Below are 14,962 nucleotides of genomic sequence, written 5' to 3'. Positions count from 1 at the left end.
AAGAAAAGACCACATACTGAGTGAGAAGTTTATTTTGGAAAATTTTTATCAGAATGTAAATAAATCTGTATCTTTAGCATTATTTTGGGGAAAAGGGAGAGTTTAGATTTCAGTTAACTCTGTTTTGCCCCTCCCAAAGTATATATTATCTTTTTTACCTAATCAGACATCTTTATTTTTTCCAGAACAGTATTAATTTAAATTTTCCCATATATTTGCACTTTTAAAATTTATTCTTTCTTTCATCTCATACATTCCGGGGTCTTTCCTTCACCTAAAGTACATTATTTAGAACTTCCGTTAGTAATGGCCTATTCGTATCAAATTGTCTTTTTTTTTTTTTCTGGAAAAATCCATTGAGATTTTAATTTTATTCATTATATTTTCATTTATAAAAGTTGTATCTTATTACTTTCATATTTTCTTGGACATTCTTTACAGTTTTATTATTACCTGAACACATTTTAAACCTTGTTTTTAATGAGTTAAATGAATATTTTCTTTTGTAAGAATCAGGACACAGCTGGTTCCTATGAGGCAGAGGTTAATGATGTCCCAAATGTCCAGCCTTTCCAAACTGCTGTACCACTCTGTCATCTCTGACATCAACTACTCCCCCTCTCCTCAGTACTCTCTCTCCCATTTTTGGGTTCTGTAATTCACTGCAACATCTCACAGAACTCACGAACTATATCAAGGAAATGGCTCATACGGTTGTGGAGGCTAGCAAGTCCCAAATCTGTGAGTCAGGTGTAGGCTTCTCCTGACCCTTGTGGCTGCGGGGGTGATGAACCCAAATCAGCAGGTCAGACTACAGGCTGCTGGCCCCCAAGGCTGCAGAAGCTGGTGAATCAGGTCAGGTGATAGGCCGCCAGCCCATCTGGCTGAGGAGGCCTGCGAATCCCAGAATTGGCAGGTAAGACAGCTGGCCTCTGGCTCAAGTCCCAAGAACCAGAGGTTAGACAATCACAAATCGGACGCAGAAGAAGAGACAGAGAGAAAGCCCTACTAGGGATCCACATATATACCTGGGATGCAGGCAACACCCCAGGGAAAGGGGTAACTTGAGTAAGGGTGGGAGTTGATTCACCCTCCTGCAAGCCTGTGACTCAGGACACACCCCACACCAACCCTGCCTCATTAACATGTAGAGGTTAGGATTTCTAAAACGTAAAATGGAAGACAACCATACAATACTGAGAATCATGACCTAGCCAAGTTTACACTTAATCCCAACTGTTACAGGTTCCATGTATCTTATTTGCATAGTCCCACTCAATCATTGCATGTGAGTCACAAGGACAATGGCTAGAAGGGCCATATTAAGTAATTCATTGCACCACAGGACACCTCTTGGCTCTTCTAGACATTGACCCTTTCATACTTGAAGAATTAACTTCCCCATTCCAACCATTTTGCCAGTCCAAAAGGCATTAACAATAAGTCCTTCCATAGGGTAAAAGAGTCCTAAGGGTGAGGTTTCTCAAGTACCAGTCATTCAGATCTGCTGCAGGTATCTATTTGTTTTGGTCAGTGTTATGGATTGATTCCCAATATTGTATGTCTACCATTCTGTTATGTGATTTCCCTATGTGTTGTAAACCCTATCACTATGATGTAATGGGATGGATTAGTGGCAGTTACGTTGATGAGATCTATGAGATTAGATAGTGCCTTAAGCCAATCTTTTTTTGAGGTATAAAGGAGAGAAGCAATCAGAGAGGTAGGGGGACCTCATACCACCAAGAAAGAAGCACCAGAAGCAGAGCGCTTCCCTTGTACCCAGGGTCCCTGTGCCCAAGAAGCTCCTAGGCAAAGGGGAATTGATGACACAGACCTTCCTCCAGAGCTGACAGAGAAAGCCTTCCCTTGGAGATGACGCTCTGAATTTGGACTTGTAACCTACTAGACTGTGAGGGAATAAATTTCTCTTTGTTGAAGCCATCCGCTTGTGGTATTTCTGTTATAGCAGCACTAAATGACTAAAACAGCCATGTTCTCCAATAGTTCATCTCATCTTCACCCTTTCTGTCCTCTGATAAAATTTAACTGAGAGAAGATTATTCCCTGGCTCTGAGTCACATTCATGAAGACATGTGAGTCAGCCCTTCATGCCTTTATCTTCCCTCATTTTAGATAACAAATATTTCAATTGCCCATTCCAACTCTCTATCAAGCCATTACTCTGAGGGTAGTGTGCAACATGGACGTCCATTTAACATGATGTTTCTTGGCCCATTGCTGCACCCTGTAAGCTGTAAAGTATGTTCCTTTGTCTGATAAAATATAACTCACTGGCCCAAATTGGTACAGTATCCTTTGTCCCAATCCCTTAATGGTGTTTTTGGCATTTGCATATGTCACAGGGTATGCAAAGCCCAGTCCAAAGTATATCTATTTCTGTGAGGACCCATTTATAGCCACCTGGTGCCACTGCTGTCATTGGTTCAGTATAATCAACTTGCCAGTTATGTGTATGGCCTTCCTCCTGCCCCCTGCCCACTGGGAATCTGCCCCATAGCTGTCTGCAACCTCTATCTTTCTTGCTGGTGGATAGAGCAGTCCTTATTGGCATTTTGTGCCTCAGAGCTCAGAGAGTGCAAGGGGGCTGTGTCTAGATTCAGTCCATCTCTGCATTGGTGCAGCACCCCCATGCCTGCTCATTTCATGGACCCAATTGGCCACCTCAAGTGAACGTACTCTCTCAAGAAAAGATAGCTTTCAGTGCAGTCAGCGAGACAAAGGCATAATATGCTGACCATGTTATCTAAATTTAATCTGGATTTCTGGACTAATGGCTATGTCTTTTGAGAAAAATATATTTTTCCTAGGTGGTCAAAACTAGGATGTGAAACCATATGACCAAGTGACCATGTGCACCCCTCAAAATACCTGTACTCATGAAGAGTGCTATCTAGGTGCTGTTGCCAACAGGATATTTTTGCAAGATAGACAAAAAAAAGAGTAAGCATCTGGTGACCAAGATCCATCATCCTGTGAAACTATCTGTAATCACTAAGTATACTATTAATAATCAGTAACCAATCAGAGTGTGATTATTACAACATTCATTGATTTTCCTGTAATTACCCTCCCTATGATTTAGTTCATCTTTTAAACCCATAAAAATACTTGTGTAACGACACTGCCCCTGGACTACCTGGCTCCATTTTCAATGGGCTACATAGTTCTCCAATTGCAGTTGTTTTAAACCCTTAATAAGCCTCTCTGTTTTAGCTTGAACAGCATTCAAGTTTTTCTCTACAACAGTACCAACAAGTCCACTTGCTGATTCCAATCACGTTCCGATCCAGGAAGAGGGTTTTTCTGATGGCTAACAACGTGTCCTACTCCCATGTGCCCTCTAAATTCCCAGAGTGCTTTCCATAGGTCCATGCCCCACACAAGTATCCCCTTAATAGTCCAGTTTTCCATCACTCATTGATTCTTAGATGGTTACTTTGGTTGTTGTTACTTGTAATGGCTGAACGAAATGTTATGCTGCATTTGGAGTGGCCTGGGGTGGCCAGATAAGCAGGAGAATGGATGGAAGGCCAGGGTCTACTGGTTCCACTCACCAGAGGCCCAAGGCTATATGCATATGAATAGGAAGATAGGATATCAAGAAAAGAAGATGAAACTAGAATGTTTTAAAAAAAAGACTTATATGTTAAGGATTATGTATTTAATTGAATGTACTATGGATATTGAATGTTTCTACTACTTAGCACTGTAAAACAGACTTATATGTATGATAGAAATGAACATTGGGTATTAGAGATTGTAGGGAGTGTGTAACTCTACCTTCAGCCAATACTATATTGGATATGCTAAAAGGGGAACTAAGATTTGTTCCAGGGAAACACAGGCTGTTTGAATGCAGTAGCCCTGTGTTTAGAGTGGGGGCTTAGGTCAAAAACCTGAGCCCCACCCAGAATTTGCATTTGCAAAGACAAGCAGAACCACCTAAAACTGCTGAGAGAACAGGAGACTTGCATTTGGAGGAAGGAGCTGAAGAAAAAAAAAATGATCGTTTTGCTTTTTCATGCACCCAGGCAGGAAAAGTCGGGTGCCCATCAATAGGAACCCCCAAACCCTGATGGCACAGTGGTTAAGTGCTACGGCTACTAACCAAGAGGTTGGCAGTTTGAATCCACCAGGCGCTCTATGGTGCAGTTCTACTCTGTCCTATAGGGTCGCTATAAGTCGGAATTGACTCAAAGACAGTGGGTTTGGTTTTTTGGTTCCAGGACTAGAAGTTAAAGGGAGCTGGCAAGTAGACACCTTGGTATGCTCGCTGGTGAAGACCATCTAGTTCCGTTCATGAGCGAAAGTGGGGAAATGCAGCAATGAAGAGACAGGCTGAATTTGGACATGTTTCATTAGATCTTGTCGACCTAGCACAAGAGTACTAGGGATGAGAGAGTGTGAAGTGCTGGGAGGTGTGTGTAAACTCTTGAGCGTAAGGCTGCTACCCATTGTGACCTAGTTTAGATGGCTAGGAATGAGCTGACCAAAACCCAAATGAATGAAAGGAAAGATGTTTGATACCGTCAGTTGGTGTAGATTGCTGCAATTTGATGGCTTGCTCTGGACTGGCTTTGCTTATGGATGCAGACGCTCAAAGTTCCAAACTGAACAGAAGATTCTTCAAGACCAAGGAACATGCTTGTCTCCTCAGAGTGCTGGTTTGATAGGGATGGGCGTTTTAGAAATTGGCTATCTAAAATGGAGGAAGATAAAGGCATGAAGTGCCTGGCTTACATACTTTTGTGGGTGCATTTTCACTCAAAGTAAGGAGGGCAAGTGAGGATCCCCACTGAATAGATTCCTCTTTTCCTGACAGGTCTGGGGAAGAGAGGGTGGGGTAAGATAGGATTATATGATTCATTCATAAGTATTGACTGTTAACAGGGTTAAATGTGATTGTAAAAACTGTAATTGTAGAAGCTATAAGTGTGAAAGTGTGGACTAAGGGGGAGGCATTGCTGGACTGGATTACAGTGTTCAAACCTAAAATCCCTTAAAAATTTGCTATGCTGATACCTTGTGAGGCTCAGAGCAAAGGAATAGTCTTCTCTCAACTTAAATTTTATAAGATACCAGGAAAGGTGAAGCTGAGATAACTTTTGGAGAACCTGACCAGATCAGATGGACTCCTGGAACAGACCTGAGTGGCTAGTACCTGAGTAATCTCATCCTTAGGACTCTTTGCCCTAATGTAGGACAAATTGTTAATGACTGTTTTGGATTAGTAAAATGATTGGGAGGGGGAAATTATCCTCCAGGTATGAAAGAACCATGGCAAGAAAAGCCTTTTGTGTGGGCTTTCTTGCCATGGTTTTGTTGCTCTCACCCAAGCGATTGGGTAAGACTTTGCAAGTAAGGTAATTGTGACCCACCAAGGGAATTCATCAGTTTTGCCATCCCACTGGCCTTGATGAGCCACCCCAGAGGCGGGAAAGGGAGGATCCCCCAGCCATCAGTAAAGAACACCCATGAGCTGAGTGTGTCCTTTGGACCCAGGATCCCTGCACTGAGAAGCTCCTGGAGCCAGAAGACCAAGGGAGAGAGAGCTGTGGCACTGAAGATGGTGAGAAAAGGTGGCAGAGAAACAGCAGCAGAAGAGATGTGCAGGAGACCACAAAGTGGGCTTCCTGGCCCATGGAGGGAGAAAGCTGAGTGTCTTTGGGTCTAGGCTTACTGGCAAAGTGGGGTGGCTCTCATAACTTGTTGGCAGGGGCTAAGAGAGTTTTGTAACACTTTCCTGAGCCGGATAGAGGCTGAGGGGCCAAAGAGAGGTGTGTCTGCTACCACGGTGGGGAAGAGGCTGTCCTGAAGGAAGAACTGTATGCTGAGCATTCCTGAACTGAATTGTAATCTGTTATTTACCTAATAAATCCCATAAATATGAGAATTGTTTGTAAGTTCTGTATGGTCATTGTAATCAATTACTGAACCCAGTAGAGAAGTAGAGAATGCTCTGGGGGTAATGGTTGATGTCAGAATTGGTAAAGATGGAGAAGAGAGAAGGCATGACTGACTTCCACCTCATAGGAATCAGCCTTGCTTCTCCCTCCGCCTTGTGAACTTAGAAGAGGTCAGACCGCCCCCACACCATTTTTATAATAGTAAACATAGCTAGCTACATTACAGCCTTTTATTATTATTCTAATATCTGAGTTTTATGATTCTACTGTCTGTTACTTCTGCTTATTCTTTCCTGGTATATTGTTTTCTTGTGAACGAAATAGTACTTATAAAATGATTTGTCGGAATTTTCAAAGCCTAGATGCTAATACATTGCTCCAGAGAGGATTGCTGTTTGCTTTTGCCAGGTGTCTTACAGTCTGGTGAATTTTAAATAAAATTCATGGCCTGAGGATTTTCAGACCACACATTTAGTGTGAACATGGGTTGCAGATTGATCTGAGAGGTCACAGGTAGTGAAACCTCAGGAAGAATTTTTTTTTTCCCATGCTACCAGCACCAAGGTGACGATCTCTGTAGTCCCTTGAGAAGTGGACATTCCCTAACACTGGAAACCTGGCCATTTGGGGTTGAAGTTTAATGGAAGAGATCATCCTGTTAGGTTTCCCACTCCGAGTGTTCCCTGAGAGTTGCCTTTTCTTCCAAATATCCACAAGGCTATGAAAATGAAAGCTTTAGTTTTCTACACTCAGTAAATAACATCAGGATGAAAGTAAATTCAGAGCTTCCTGAATTTTGGCTAGTCAATTACCATTAAAGTACAAGCTCTTCAATGTTTTTAAATTATTTTATCAATCTATTTTTGTTAATATGAGGGTTGGTGTGAATACCTACTGTGCCATATTAGTGGTTCACATTTCTTCCCCAAATTTTCTTATAACAAATCTTTCCATCTCATTCCCTCTAAGTCGTTGAATATCTGAGCAAACTGTTAGCGACTCTGTATGCACTGATGAGTGGTTAAGAGTTTGGCTGCTAACCAAAAGGTCAGCAGTTCTAATCCATTAGCTGCTCCCTGAAAACCCTATGGGCCAGTTCTACTCTGTCCTATAGGGTTGGTATGAGTTGGAATTGACTCAACAGCAATGGGTTGGTTTTGTTTGGTTGGTTGGTTTATGCACCGATGAAGATCTAACCACAAGATACTTCTCCTTTTGGAAATGAAGACTTTTCTAGATGGTCTGTTTGAAATCTACTTACTACAAAGAATTCTTTCCCTGTTCCTTATGAATGTCCTCGGATGAGACTGTAACGTTGCAGCAGTCCACTTCCAACTATTAAAAGCAAGTTCAAAACCATATGTAACCTAGGATCAGATTTCTTCCTCTACAGTCGACTGACAATAGAGAACTTCTCATAGACCACAAGAATGAGACAAGGAAGAGTGAACTCTGCAGCAGCAATAAGAACACTAGGAGTGTTGTCTCTGCAACTTACCTGTGCTTTCAGTACCTGCTCAAGCCTGATGCTACATATGCTACTTCCCCTTGAGGATTGAGTACCGGGGAGCAATGTGGATCCTATAAAATCCTGATCATGATGGGCATCTCAAGTCACTTACTTGGTCATTTGCTGTACCAAGACCTTGAATTCCAAAATCTACTAGGGCCCACTACAAAGCCAGGAGATATTTCTGACAGGATGACTACAGAATAAAACTTTTTCCCAAAACCCTGGAGACAGGGCAGTAACTGTTTCACATACACACATACAAATATCTCAGTAGGTCTTAGGGCCAAATGACTATAACTGTTTCACACACACACATACAAATATCTCAGTAGGTCTTAGGGCCAAATGACTAATATGCTTGACCACTGCCTGGATCAGCTGGAAATGATTCCACTTATCTGTGCCTAATTTAAAGCTGTCCCCTGTTCAGGTCAATTCCCATATAACCCAAAACTCAGTTTCCCCTATTGTCAGCATTGCACAGCACACTTATCCCAGCTAATGAAGCAATATTGATACCTTATTATTATTAACTGAACTCCATACCTTATTTGGATTTTATTAGTTTTTCCCTAATGTTCTTTCTCTGTGCCCACTCAGGATATTATATTTCATTTAGTCTCTATTATGTTCTCTTAGGTGCCCCTTAGCCGTGACAGTTTCACTAACATTGGGCAACATTTAGCTCAATTAATATAGAATGTTTGTTTTGAGCATTATGATCTTATAAAGAATTATCTATATGAATTAAAACTGACAACAGTTAATTAAAACTGACAACAGTTAATCTAAAGTGCAGATGAGAACTTTAAGGCACAGTCTAAATTAATGGTGATGTAACACTATAGGCAGAAGTAGTAAGGATGGTGACAAATTGTGCAGTATTTAACCAATGTCATAGAACTGTACATGGAGAAATTGTGAACGGATGTATGTTTGTGTATATTGCAACCAAATTTTTTTTTAAAAGTGTACATGGATCAAGAGGCAGTGTTCAAACAGAACAAGGGATACCACATGGTTTAAAATTGGAAAAATTGTACAGCGGAGTTGTATCCTTTCACCTTACTTATTCAATCTGTATCCACAACAAATAATTTGAGAAGCTAGACTGTATGTAGAAGAAAGCAGCACCAGAATTGGAGGAAGACTCATTAACCACCTGTGATATGCAGATGAAACAATTTTGCTGGCTGAAAATTAAAACAATTCGAATCACTTACTGATGAAGGCAAAAGACTACAGCCTTCAACATGGATTATAACTGAATGTGAAGGAAATGAAAATATTCACAACTGGGCCCATAAACAATGTCATGATAAACAGTGAAGAAATTGAATTTATCAAGGAATTCATTCTATTTGAATCAACAATCAATGCCTGTGGAAGCAGCAGTCAAGAAATCAAACACCATATTGCACTGAGAAAATTTGTGGCAAAAAACCTCTTTAAAATTCTCAACAAAAATAAATTATGTTTTAATATCTTAAAAAGCAAAGATGCCACTTCAATGTGTAAGGTACACCTGACTCAAGCCATGGTATTTTGAATTGCCTCCTGTGCGTAGCAAAGCTGGACAATGAAAAAGGAAGACCAAAGTACTGACACATTTGAATTGTGACATTGGCAAAGAATATTGAATATACCATGAACTTCCAGAAGAACAAACAAATCAGTCTTGGAGGAAGTATAGCCAGAATGCTCCTTAGAAGTGAGGGTGGTGAAGCTTCATTTCACTTACTTTGGACACATTGTCAGGAGGGACCAATCGTTGATCAAAGACTTGGTAAATGCTTGGTAAAGTAGAGGGTCAGCGAAAAAGAGGGAGACTCTCAATGAGATGGATTAACATGGGGGCTACAACAATGGGCTGAACCATAGCAAGGAACATGAGAATGGCTCAGGACTGGGCAACATTTTGTTCTGTTGTATGTAAGTTCGCTCTGAGTTGGAGTCAACTTGCTGGCACCTAACAACAAGACTTGGTTTTTTGATCTATAAACTGAGGGTAATAATCCTCCAATTTACAAGGTTGTTCGGTTGTAACAAGATGGTGTTCGTTACCCCTTCAACTCCTTCTATTGCTCCCCTCACCCAGTGGTGATGGGGTTTTCTGTACAAAATCAATCAGTGTTGTTCTGTGACTAATGATCCATATCAGACCCTGAGGGGATACTTTGTCCTGAAGGGAATGACTCTAAGGAACATGAAGATCCAAGCAGATGGGATGAAAATTTGGGTTTAGGAGTAGATGAGGAAGAAGCGGGGGAGACCTCTGTCCTTGTTGCCCATGGTAGGTACATCAAGCACTCCTGGTAGTTAAAGGCAGGGAACAGCACAGGGATGTCTAAACCATCCTCTGGAATGTGAGTGCATTCCTGACCGGCAAGAGTCCCCGGCTCTAAATGGGGAATCTAATCGGAGATCTTCCCTACTTTAAGCTATTCCTCCCCCAACACACACTCTCTGGGTATGAATGAACCTGATGAAAACTGACTCTCACAAGGATTTGCAGCCCGCATTTATGTCACCTGCATGCTTCAAAATGGGAAGGCACTAATGTATGTCTGTCCATCCACTGTGGGTTTGGGCTGGGCTGTGTAATGGTGATATGAGACATGAGTGTGAAGAACCTAGTGCAGGTTTTGGAATATGGCAGATGTACATTGACCGTTCCCTTTCCTTCTAAAGACAAAATACTCTGACATTAAATGGACTGATTCTTGGAGTCACACAGACCTGTGTTCCTGTGCTGGTCTCATTTCCCTCCTCTTCATCATTAGTTTCCCACTCTACTGGCTCATTCATTCTTGCATACACACATGTTATAAAATCTCCCATTTAAACAGACAAAAACTAAATAAATCAAAGCAAAATCCTATAAAACCTCATCACCTGATCCCATGTCTCACTCCAGTTACTGCCTCATTTCCATGGCACTCCTTATAGAACAATTCTGAGTCTATTCGCTCACCCATGATATTTTCTTCTAAAAATGTTGAGCTTTTATTTTTATCAAATGAATATAGGCACACAGTTTAAAAATTCAAAAACTTTATAAGGCTTGTTTTGAAGAAGCCATCCTCAGTCTTCCATGTACCCCATTTCCTGAACACCAGAAAATAACCAAAACCAAATCTGTTTCTATTGAGTTGATTCCGATTCATAACAACCCTGTAGGACAGAGTAGAACTACTCCATAGGGTTTCCAAGGAAGGGCTGGTGGACTCGAGCTGGTGACCTTTTGGTTAACAGCCTGAGTTCTTAACTGCTGTGCCACCAGGGCCCCAGAAGGAACCACTTTAAATTCTTTCAGTTGATTCTCTTTAGTGTTATTTCTATGCCTCTACATAACGTATTTATACTGCTCATTCTTTGTTTTTCAGTTTTACGTATCATCTATAATGGATTATCTCTCCTTCACATACCCCTGTCCTCCCAGCATAGATATGTTATACTTTTGGTTAGCTCAGTTTTCATTGTTTACTGTTGTTGTTCTTGTGTGCTGATTCTGACTCACAGTGACCCTATAGGACAGAGTAGAGCTCCTCCATAGGGTTTCCAAGGCTGTAATCTCTATGGAAAAAGATAGCAGATTAAGCCTGTGACTGAAGGATCTAATGAATTACAACAGCAGAAAACCCATCAACTTAGACTTAAGGGGTCAGAGAAAGAATGAAAAGAAAGAACGCTGTGTGCTTCTTGGAATTCTACAGGCAGGAAACAGACCAAAGGAGCTACATCTGTTGTTCTCCAAGAAAAGAAAATTACCATCCCTGGAGCAGCTTGCAGATCAGCAGAACTGTTGGGAGGAACACAGGAAGCAGTGTCTTCTCAGTTTCAAAGAGTGGGGCAATGGTTTCCTGGATCACAAAGTGTGGGACCACACCCTCCTAGGTTTCAAAGAGTTGGATCTTCACCAACTTGCTTCCAGAGTGTGGGGCTATCATTAAGGTGTGCCAGGTGGATGGGCCATTGCCCAAAGCTGAGGGGGTGGGGCTTCCATACTCAACCAGCAGAAAAAGGGGGTCTGCTGGGGTTGAGGGGTGGGGTTGCCATGCAGATGGACGAGGAGAATGAGGCCACATAAAGCGGAGGGAGCACAGTTGCCATCCCAGTGGGCCTGGAAGGTGGGACACAAGCTTGGGGCCAAGGAATGTCCACCCAGAATTCAGAGGGCATGGCCAACACCCAGAGTCTGGAGAGCAGGGCTATTGCCCAGATGGTCTCAGAGAAGAGGTGATTTTTTTCAAGCCTTGAGATCTAATGTAATTTTTTCTGCTGGGTTTTGGATTTGCTTGTACCTGCTATCCCTTCATTCCCTCCAGTTCCTCCCATTTGTAATGGAAATGTCTACCTTGTGCCTCTTCTTTCATTGTACTATAGAAGCAGATAACTTGTATTCAAGATTTCACAGGTTCACAGATGAAGAGGAATTATGCCCTAGGATAGAATACGCCTTAAGTCTCACCCATATTTGAGATTTTGAGCCTGGAGTTGATTTAAGACTTTGGGGATGATGTGATAGGTGAGTGTGTTTTGCATGTGACAAGGGCATGAATTTTGGGTGGCCAAAGGGTAGAATGTTATGAATTGAATTATGTCCCCCCAAAATTCTAACCTCTATGCTATGGGTTGTCTTTGTTATGTTAATGAGGCAGAATTAATGTAAGATGTATCTTCGCTTTATTTCTTTTGAGATGTAAAGAGATTAAACAAGCAAGTAGAACAGTAGAGATGGGGGAAGATTGATGCCAAGCCAAATAGAGATCTCCAAGGAACCAGGAAACAAACTGAAGAGACAAGAACATTCCCCCCGAGCTGACAGAGAAAGAAAGCCTTCCCCTAGAGCCAACGGTCTGAATTCGGACTTCTAGCCTCCTAAACTGTGAGAAAATAAATTAATTTCCATTTGTTAAAGCCATCTACTTGTGTTTTATCTGTTATAGCAGCACTAGACAACTAAGATATGATCCACGGGAGGTAATGCAGAGTTCTTGAATTTTCTGAACTTTCCCCTCAGTGTCTCCAAAGACACATATGACCAACCACCACCTCTCTGACCATAAGGTCACAGTGAGGTGGTAGGCTCTGGGCTTCTACCTGGTAGAGGTCACCCTGACTTGGCAGTGAAACAGGACCAGGATCCAGAGTTTGTGGAGACCAGGCCTGCAGGGGACAGAACCTTCCAGAAGTGGGCAATCATGGTGGTGCCCTCTGGAGATGAACAGAGATACACATACATCAGCCCCTCACCTTGAGATGGGGCAAGAAGGGCAGGAGGCCTTCTGGAAACCTCCAAGGATTCAGAGCTCCTCACCTCCCTTCTCTTTCCAGAACTGTTCCAAGTCCATCACCTCCATCAGAGGAATCATTGCTGGCCTGGTTCTCCTTGGAGTTGTAGTCATCAGAGCTGTGGTGACTGGAGCTGTGGTCTGGAGAAAGAAGAGATCAGGTCGGATGGGGGTAGTTGTGTCAGTTTTCTTGTCCCACTGGGTGGTTTCAAGTCCCAGGTAGGAGATTTGCCACCTCATTTTGGGTGGCACAGTCCACACAGGTGCTAACCCAGTCTGGGTCCCTGTGTGCTAACAATTACTCTTTTGTAAAGCACATGTGGAAATGAAGGGCAGATCTTCTGCCTTAAGGTTTTGATGATGGAGACTTTATTCACAATAATCAAAGGTCACAGAGGAAGGTTCTGCTGAGGACAGATTTCCAGGAGTGTTGTTAGTCCAGTCACAGTTCTGGAACCTTCTCTGGGATTCAGGACTAGAGAGCTCTTCTAGGACCTCATGGTCCTTCCTACTCCCCAATCTCTCACAGAGTGCTTTGTTCCCACAGGTGGGAAAGGAGGGAGCTACACTCAAGCTGCAAGTAAGTATGAAGGAAGAGAGCCTGATCCTGAGACTCTTGGGATAGTGTAGATGGGAGCCTGTGTGGGAGCCCCCTCACCCCATAATTCCCATTCTCCTAGTCTTATCTTCCCTGGGTTCTGACAAGGTCCTGTTTTTGTTCTTCTCCAGGCACGGACAGTGCCAAGCTCTCCAATGTATCTCTCAGGGTTTCTAAAGGTGAGACTCTGCAGGGGTTGGAGCAGGGGGGACAAGACTGGGTTATGGGGACTCTTTGGATTTGGGCATTTTGAAATTGTGGTGGGCTGTTCAGAGTGTCAACACTTATAGTGACTGACTTTAACTTGTTCATGATTCTTTTCTTCTGTAGCATGAGACTGCTATGATACGAGATTTGTTCACAACCTACTTTGTGATTCAAGAACCCCTAACTTCTCTTTCTGCAACTGATGTCTGATGTGTCCGCATTCCTATCAGCATAACATGAGGATGTGGTGGAACTAACCCACCTGTTATGGACTAAATTGTATCTGCCCTGAATTTGTGTCAATTTAGCTAGGCCATGATTCCCAGTATTGTGTGATTATCCACCATTTTGTCATCTGATGTGATTTTCCTATGTGTTGTAAATTCCACCTCTATGATGTTAATGTTAATGAGGCAGGCTTAGAGGCAGTTATGTTAATGAGACAAGACTCAATCTACAAGATTAGCTTGGTCTTGAGTCAATCTCTTTTGAGATATAAAAGAGAGAAGTGAGCAGAGAGACTGGCGGGGGGGGGCTCATTACCAGCAAACAAGAAGAGCCAAGAGTGTGCTTCCTTGCCCTGAGAAGCTCCTAGGCCTTACCCCAAAACCAAGAGAGAGAGAAAGTCTTCCACTAGACCTGGCACCCTGAATTTGGGCTTGTAGCATCGTAAACTGTGAGAGAATAAATTTCTCTTTGTTAAAACCATCCACCTGTGGTATTTCTGTTATAGCAGCACTAGATAACTAAGACATCTACCCCTGCCCACTAGGACACCCCTCCCCACACTGACCTGTGTCCCTCCCTGTTCCAGCAGTAGTGAGGCTGGACTCTCTGATGTAACTTCCTGTTGCTCTGAGCTGCAGTTTCTCACTTCTCTGTTGAAAATGAGAATCTGATAATGAATTTGATTATTCAAATGCTTGTATCAATTTATTTTCACACCTCCAGTGTAGGAGAGTACCCATTGTTCCACAAGCATTGTCTTGTATACTTGATAACATTTCCTATTATTGGTCTTTTTTTTTTTTTTTTAGATACTCTGGTGGCTGTGTAATGGATCTCATAATGATTTTAAAGTTTATTTCTCTAATAGCTAATGAGGTTGAACATTTTTTTTTCTGATTTATTGTTCTTTTAGATACCTCTTTTGGTAAAGAGCCTGTTTCAGTCCATTACCCATTTTTCAACTCAGTGGCTTTTCTTTTATTCATTTGTAAGAATTCTTTATATATTTTCCACATAAACCCCTTTTTATCATAAGTGTAGTAAGTACCTTTTCCCACTCTGTGGCTTCATAAAAAGAATCTATTCATGTTAATGTAGTCTAACTTTATCCATATTTTTTATGGTTAGTATGTTTTTGTATTAAGAAAGCATCCTTATTGTGAAGATATTGTCCCATGTTACTTCTAGAAGC

At 42.0% G+C, this 14,962-nt stretch overlaps 1 protein-coding gene across 7 annotated transcripts in view; it reads left to right on the top strand.

The window, feature by feature from the left end:
- Positions 1 to 14,599, top strand: part of LOC126077797 (ribonuclease P protein subunit p21-like) — a 31,470-nt gene extending 16,871 nt beyond the window's left edge. Inside the window, exons 5-11 of one of the 7 annotated variants that reach the window (XR_007517856.1) lie at positions 11,160 to 11,397; positions 11,852 to 11,971; positions 12,152 to 12,331; positions 12,781 to 12,898; positions 13,285 to 13,317; positions 13,467 to 13,514; positions 13,666 to 14,599. Coding sequence is in view for 1 of the 7 variants with exons in the window: in XM_049887469.1 (XP_049743426.1) it covers positions 11,160 to 11,397; positions 11,852 to 11,924 (311 nt within the window). In the remaining 6 variants the exon portion in view is untranslated. The other 6 variants (XR_007517853.1, XR_007517854.1, XR_007517861.1 and 3 more) reach the window with 6 other exon arrangements.
- The last annotated feature ends 363 nt before the right edge of the window (positions 14,600 to 14,962 follow it).

Source organism: Elephas maximus, chromosome 1, assembly GCF_024166365.1.
Source record: "Elephas maximus indicus isolate mEleMax1 chromosome 1, mEleMax1 primary haplotype, whole genome shotgun sequence".
NCBI classification, from domain to species: domain Eukaryota; kingdom Metazoa; phylum Chordata; class Mammalia; order Proboscidea; family Elephantidae; genus Elephas; species Elephas maximus.
Note: the sequence above shows the minus strand (reverse complement) of the source record. Positions and strands in the feature narration are given on the sequence as shown.